A 7228-nucleotide genomic window follows, 5' to 3' on the forward strand; every position below is an offset into this window, starting at 1 on the left:
CAGGAACATCTCGGCAACTTTTCATCTTTCGTGCAACTTTTTTCCTTGCAAGCAACCTTTATGTCGGGACTTTAAATCGAACGTTTATTGTGTCTTTTTATTTGTTGAACATTGCGTGACTTTTCACGTGATCACTGTAATCTTACTTTCCAAATATGGTTCGAGTCATACGAGAACACGTGTCGTTGTAAAAAGATGTGAAGCGAAGACGCGAAGATGTGAAATAGATGTGAGATAGATGCGAAGTAGAAGTGTTGTAAACGAGTGTTTTTTGAGGCGGAATCACGATTAAAGTTCGTTGTGTTTCAGTTAGTGGTTATCGTATACAGTCCTCAACACTCTATGCTTTTTTTGCAATTTCGAGCGATTTTTTGCAATTTCTAGTCCAAAGATTTCCGAAGATTGTCCGAGTGTTGTTCGAAGGCCGTACGAACGTCTCCGAGTATTTTCCGACCATTTCCAAAGATAAACGAAATTTGCCGAAGACTTCCGAGGAAGTTCCGAAGATGCTTCAACTTTCGGAACAATAGACATTTACACTCGTCAGCAAACATGACGTCATCGGTATCTTCACAATTGTTCTTTAGTAAAAAAAATCCTTGTAATTCAACAAATTTTGCGTTAAAATTTTAACTTCATAGGAAAATGTGCATATATTTAGAGCAACTTTCGACCAACTTTTTGGATTTTTCGAGCAACTTGTGACTAAGCCTGGGGCAGGGTATTGATCAACTGGTCAACATGTTAAGTGGCCACCTAGAATCGGAAAATTCCCAATCTCAACCTAAAGTTCAGGGTATAAATGGGGCATTGTATAGATAAAGGTGCTGGAAAGCAAGTTTTTTTCTTCTGCAGATTTTTTTCTGGCGTTTACCTTAAAAGTGTTCGAATTTTAGAACTGAAATAATTTTAGAGATATGTAGGTCAAGTTACCCCGAATTCAAAAAGTTCTCGTTGAAAAGAAGTCGGCCTAGTTTAATATATGCATTCACTTTCTTTGCTTATCTTAGGTACCTGGACTTTCTGTTTGGTTGGCACATGACGTGCCTCAACCGCGCTGAGAAGTTACTGCAGGCTCAAGAAACCGCTTTAGGTAATTGATGTCTCTGTCTGTCTGTCTGACTGTTTGTCTGTCTGTCTGTCTGACTGTCTGTCTGTCTGTCTGTCGGTCTGTCGGTCTGTCTGTCTGCAACTAACCTGACCACACGCTGAATCTCGTGTTAATTTTGCGCATAACATTGCTTATGCGACTTCAAGTGCTAATAAAGATGAAATGCCTTGGCTGTTGTGGTTCACTAGCTTCGAGAGAAAAAGTCTAAAAATAGGTTGAAATTAGGTTACCACGGCACGCACTGTGGCAGACATCGCATTGAAAACGTTGCGCGCGATGATGCAGACTAGACGTAGAACGGCACAATTGGAGTAAGGATTGCTGCGTGCTTCACTTTTATAATGTTGTGCGCAACTACACGCAGCGATTTGTTTTGTGTTGTTGTTGTTGTTGTGTGGTTTGTTTTATAATGTGATTTTTCTTACAGAGCAAAAAAGTGGTCGAAGTGGAAAGAAAAACAAAAAGAAAAAGAAAGGTGAGAAAAAGCAACAAACTGGTGAATAGTGTGCAAGAACATACAATTTCGCAATTCAAGACTGTGTTCTTGCGGCGTGTTTGGGTTACAGAAAAACATATCAACTCGCCCGACCGGCCAAATCGTTTTGCTTTTGTCGGATTTGCCTGAGCCCACGAATTTCATGAGAAACGTTACCAAGCAACGTGATGTAATCATGACGACGAGTTCACGTAACGGTTGTCTGAGTGCTCATGCTGTTTTCTGATTGGACAAAAAGAATCGAAAATTCTTCGGGTGCTGGACGAAGATTTGTCATAAACAACTCTTGTTCATGCAACTGTGGGTAGTAAAAGGCTGAAAAGTCTTCTTTAATGTGACGTTGAGTTCTTTGTTTCTTGATAGCGAGTGAAAAAGCCATTCAGGAGCACCAAGGGATGTGGCACTTGTATCAAGGAATGAGGCATTTATGTCAAGGATACCTCAGGGTAACAACGCAGTAATACTTCCTATTTCCATTTGGTATATTGAGCAAAAGATCTTTTCGTTATAAAATCCGCCACTTTGAAAATGGAGCAAACGTTTCGCGAAATGCAGAGTCTCTATGGGAATTTCAAAAATTTGTCAAATGACTTTGAATTCATAGAATTTAATTTCTTGGTCATTTATGAATCGTGAACTTGAGATATTAGGTTAATAACTCTACCTGGGCCTGAGTAGGAACCCTGAAATCACGGGTTTTTTTCGCGTTTTCCATACATTTGTCAGCAAAACGGCGCCGTCGTTTACCGGGAAATGCATAGACAAATGTATTGAAAACTAAGAACGCAACTGCAGGTGTCCCACTTAATGGGTAAATAATATTTTACTTAATATCTTCAGTTTACAATTCATAAATAACCAATTTTCGTAAAGGTATTTGAAATTAAAATCCTTGAATTTCCCACGCAAACTTGCGGCTAATTTGCCTCATTTTCAAAATGGCGGATTTACCGATTAAACGTCCGTTGTTTATTCGTTTCCAGACTGATTAGATGCGTTAGTTGCATGCGAGTGGTGCAGAAATGGTCTTGAGAATCTTCCTAGTAACATCAACATCTAATGGGGTGTTTGACGCGGTAGCACAAAGAATAAAGTGATGCCGTGGCTTTTACACGAGTAAGAAGTAAAAACTCTGTCACTGACTTGTAATACTTTTATTGTGTCAGGCCATTGAAGGGTTTGAACTGCAAAACAAGACGAGGAAACCTGCGGATAAGTTTGGATCCGAACAGGTATGGACCAATCTGTGCTGTAGTTATTACTTTTTGCGAGAAAATGATCTTACATGACTTTCACTGTGGGACGGACAAGCCTTTGGTTACCCAAGGCTCAGTTGCAGCCGTCTTTTGGGATATCACGTAACACTCCCCCCAATACAAGACAAGCCTTGCGTAACATCCCCCCCCCCCCCTCCCAAAAAAAAAAGACTGCGAAGGAGGCTCTTACGCTGTAGACCAGAACAATGTCGCGAAAATAAAAGTGCTGCTGATGTAGAGCGCTGTATTCAGTTTATATTTTAGTCGTCAGAGCTAAGAGAATGAATGTTGCGACCCTTTGAAAAAATGCTAACGATGATTTCCTAAACATTTCTTATTACAGCTGCGATTTGAGCGGCGTTTTCTGCCATTCCAAGCCGTGGACACGCCTCAACCCATGTACTACCCTCATTACAAGGAATACAGTAACATGTCCAAGATGAACGTGTCACAGGTCAGAACTGAATACAAATGGCGTTAATTTATGCTAGGTTGGAGGGGAAAACCCCCTTCTCTCTAGTGTTGGGGTCAATGTATTTGATTCGTAAGGACCGAGCGACAAATTGACACTTACACGAGAACTTTTGTTTAGCACGGACCAATTACGAGCACGACGGAAATCTCCATATCTACTATTGCATTGCATAAGCGGAATTGTTTTGTGATTTTTTTTTTTCAGAGCACGGACCTGTTTGTTATGGCGTCAAATTCCTTTCAGCAGGCGAAATCCATCTTTGAAGTAGTAAACAATGTACATACCGAGGTGAGTCGCGTAAAACGTAATTACAGTCAACTCTCTCTAAGACTGACACCTTCGGGACCGGCCCCAACTGTCCGTCTGAAAGAGGTGTCCGCCTTATAGAGAGTCGAGGTATTAAAAGTGACACCAGTAATTCTGAGTTGATAAAGCTGGGCCTATGCACAAATGCATACGCGTCTGTTTTACGTCTGTTTAAGGTGGCTCCATATAGTTTCATTACCGCGCGCGTGCTGCTAGTGCAAGCTTGTCGGAATCTGCGCGCGCGAGCATGCGCAACACCGTAACATGAAGAGTTTCTATTTTGCTGACGTCACGAAAACTGAGCGATTTAGGGCGATCTAAAGACGCATATTGCGCGCGTGCCAAACAGTGAATGTTTTTGAAAATTGGCACATGGGTAGGATTTTTCTGTTTTCGCCCATATGAAAAATTCATCAAATTTTATACATACATTAATGAAGTGGGCGTAAAAAACGAAAATTGCAAAAACCACCGAAAATTATGCACAAATTGTCTTATGGCTTTATCAGTAGAAACTCTTTTGATGTTTACTTCGTTATACCAAAAAGGGGGAAAATTCACCGTGTAGAAAGCTAGAAAAATCGTCTTGAAGTAAGGTTGCGTCACAAAACAGGCTTAGCATCTCTGTCGCTAGTTGCCATAGCAACGAGATTAAGGTACTGAAAGAGTCTTTCTCAGATAGATTAAAGCTACAGATACTTGATTGTAGGCATTATAACAAGTGTCATACGAAGAATATTTGCAAAAACAGAAGTAAGCTCAAATGCAAATGTAATTGCATCGACTTGCAGATTACTATAATGAGCCACCTTAACTTAAAGTCGCTTTCTCCTCATTTGAATTTTGACTCTCCCTTTGGGCTCGTAAAAATATACAGCTATACTGCACACTAAATTGTTTAATAACTTTTATCGGCAGGTTGCTTTGTTGCTCAAAGTGACAAAGACAAATCTGGTCGTCACCAAACTTGCCGCTGGAGGTCACAAACGCGATTCCAAGGTACGTTTTAAACAGCTAAAATAAAACCAACTCTATTTATGCGAGTTCGTGTTTGAAGCTCTGCAAAATGTGCGGTCGTTTATGTGAAACAAATATTTCATAGTTAAAAACAATCCCAACTGGCAGGAGAGTAATCCGTGATGATGTCACAAGTCAGCCATCGTGAATTTCACGTAAAAGTTCGTCAGGTTATATTAAGGTAGTAGAACTGCTATAAACATGTCCAATTTGAAAATTAATAACTCAAACATTAAATCATTTTTCAAAATAAAAGTTACATAGGCTTATTAAACAAGACCTGGACATTCAGGAAAATGATATACGAGGTGTCAATTTTCACACCTTAGGTGTGAATTCGCGGTTAAATCGCAGGCTCATAAAATTAAAGATTGCCGATTTACGGCTTTCCTTTAAAAGATACAGAGATAATTTCAACTGGAGCCGATTTATGATAGAAACGTTTAATTACCTACAAATACCCGGAGTATGCCAGCATTTACTTCTGGAGATAGAGCATTCTAGTTATTTTTATGTGTGCCTCAACTTTGAACAGCCATAATTTTGTGAAAAATGTCTGGGCCGCTCCGGGTATTCACACACAGCTTCCTCGACATTACACAAATAAACAGGGCAAATTTCACCGAGATCTGACAATTCTACACCTTTAAATTGCAAGTACCTTTCGAGGCGGTCTGTTACAGCGGCGAAATTAGCGAATGTAAGCAGCGAAATGTGCGTTCGACGCTCTGTTTTTTTCGACGCCATATTGAATTCTCAGAGGTAGACCGCTGTTCATTGTGTTTAAGGCCGCATTGTTACGATTGCTACACGAACAAGCACGAAAAAATACGGATTTTTCCGATTACTGTCGGAGAAAACATGGCGGCGTAAACAAATATGATACACATAGCAACGCCAAATTTCGCAATTGCGTTACGGAACTCATGCTGCGTCTTCTCTGGGCTCTGCGAGGGTCGGATATCAAGACAGCTTCTTTGTGAGCTTTAGAAGGCTTAAAAAGAGGCATAGATTTAGTCGATACTTTCGAATTATATTTGAAGATGAAATACGAAAGAATTTTGCCGTCTTTTACTAAAATTTCGCTCGAACTGCGTAGATACGATCGCATGTTGTAAAGCCGATTCATGTAATATTGCTGTCAACGCGAGGTCATATCGACTCGGATGGCAGAGCGCTAATCATTAACATCGCAAAATGGCGCTTATAGCAACCAAATTTCGCCTTTTTTTTCTCCACTTCTAAGCTAAAAGAAGCCCCCATCTCTTGTATTTGTGTTAACTTTATTAATATCTTTGAAAAGAGCGAGTTTTTAGGTATGGTTTATTTTTGACCTTATAGCAGTTCTAATACCTTAATAATTAATCAATTCACTAAGTGTTGTTCACTAACCCATCAACAAAGCAACAATTTTTTTAAATTCCAAGACGAGATCTCATATAATGTTTGTCATGTCTAGCTAATGAAAAGGGCACAAAAACATGCATTGTAGTCAGCTTCAAGTTTATCTAAAACGTTTCTAAGTCGAAAGAAAGTGATGTAATTGATCATACAAGAGTCCATGTTAGTAATCTTTTATTCTGGTTTTCATCCTAGAATCCTCCAGAGTTTGACTTCCAGTCCCACCGAGCATTTCCAATCATTAAGCTTAAGTAAAACTGGAGCTGAAAGGCAAATTGTCATCGTAACCTTACACATGGTTGTACGACTCTCGAATTCGTGGCATTACATTCATTCTCTGCACCCATGTTCTGTACTGTAAAACTCAGTGGAACGTTATGAGGAATTGAAGATTTTACAGAAAGAACTGCCACTGACTTTCATTCCCCCACTCAACAAAGGAGAACTGAGGAATGTATTGCCCGTTAATAATGACGTGTAAAAAATAAAATCTATTTAATATCTCTTTGACTGTCTCTGTCCTTTTACCTACGTCTCCGTCAGTCAGCCAGTCAGTCAGTCAGTCAGTCAGTCAGTCAATCTGTCAGTCAGTCAATCTGTCAGTAAGTCAGTCAATCTGTCAGTAGGTCAGTCAATCTGTCAGTCAGTCAGTCAGTCCGTCAGTCAGTCAGTCAGTCAGTCAGTCAGTCAGTCAGTGCAGTCAGCCAGTCAGTCAGTCAGTCAGTCAGTCAGTCAGTCAGTCAGTCAGTCAGTCAGTCAGTCAGTGCAGTCAGTCAGTCAGTCAGTCAGTCAGTCAGTCAGTCAGTCAGTCAGTCTGTCAGTAAGTCAGTCAGCCCGTCCGTCAGTCAGTCAGCCCGCCCGTCTGTCAGTCATTCAGTCGGGTCAGTTTGCTACCTAACAATATATTTTCGTGCAATGACTGATAATTGGCGATACAAATTGCGCGCGTTCGTTCAACTTCTAGTGATAAATTACGATTATGCGCACCAACCACCATTCCCAATAGGTGTGTTTCATTTGAGCAACAAATCTGTTTCGTCTGAAAAATTGTTTGCTAGTTTTCGTTCGTAATAAGTCAGTTTATATCTGAAGGTTCCCTTCCTTCATCTTTTTAAGACCAATCGTGAACCAATATACAATAATTCTATTTACAACTGGAAAGACGG

At 40.2% G+C, this 7228-nt stretch overlaps 2 protein-coding genes across 2 annotated transcripts in view; one reads left to right on the forward strand and one right to left on the reverse strand.

Moving 5' to 3' along the window:
• The window catches only part of LOC144656873 (N-alpha-acetyltransferase 35, NatC auxiliary subunit-like), a 31884-nt gene extending 25315 nt beyond the window's left edge, over positions 1-6569 (forward strand). The window contains exons 22-29 of the mRNA XM_078517124.1: positions 1011-1093; positions 1539-1586; positions 1971-2053; positions 2774-2839; positions 3207-3317; positions 3543-3626; positions 4563-4643; positions 6258-6569. Of these exons, the coding sequence (XP_078373250.1) occupies positions 1011-1093; positions 1539-1586; positions 1971-2053; positions 2774-2839; positions 3207-3317; positions 3543-3626; positions 4563-4643; positions 6258-6317 (616 nt within the window). The 3' untranslated portion in view covers positions 6318-6569. The remainder of the gene's footprint in view (positions 1-1010; positions 1094-1538; positions 1587-1970; positions 2054-2773; positions 2840-3206; positions 3318-3542; positions 3627-4562; positions 4644-6257) is intronic.
• Positions 6570-7142: 573 nt separating this feature from the next.
• The window catches only part of LOC144645130 (uncharacterized), a 2019-nt gene continuing 1933 nt past the window's right edge, over positions 7143-7228 (reverse strand). Inside the window, exon 3 of the mRNA XM_078504614.1 lies at positions 7143-7216. Coding sequence (XP_078360740.1) covers positions 7143-7216 — 74 coding nt within the window. The remainder of the gene's footprint in view (positions 7217-7228) is intronic.

This window comes from Oculina patagonica, chromosome 1 (genome assembly GCF_052425735.1).
Source record: "Oculina patagonica isolate OP01 chromosome 1, crgOcupat, whole genome shotgun sequence".
NCBI lineage: Eukaryota > Metazoa > Cnidaria > Anthozoa > Scleractinia > Oculinidae > Oculina > Oculina patagonica.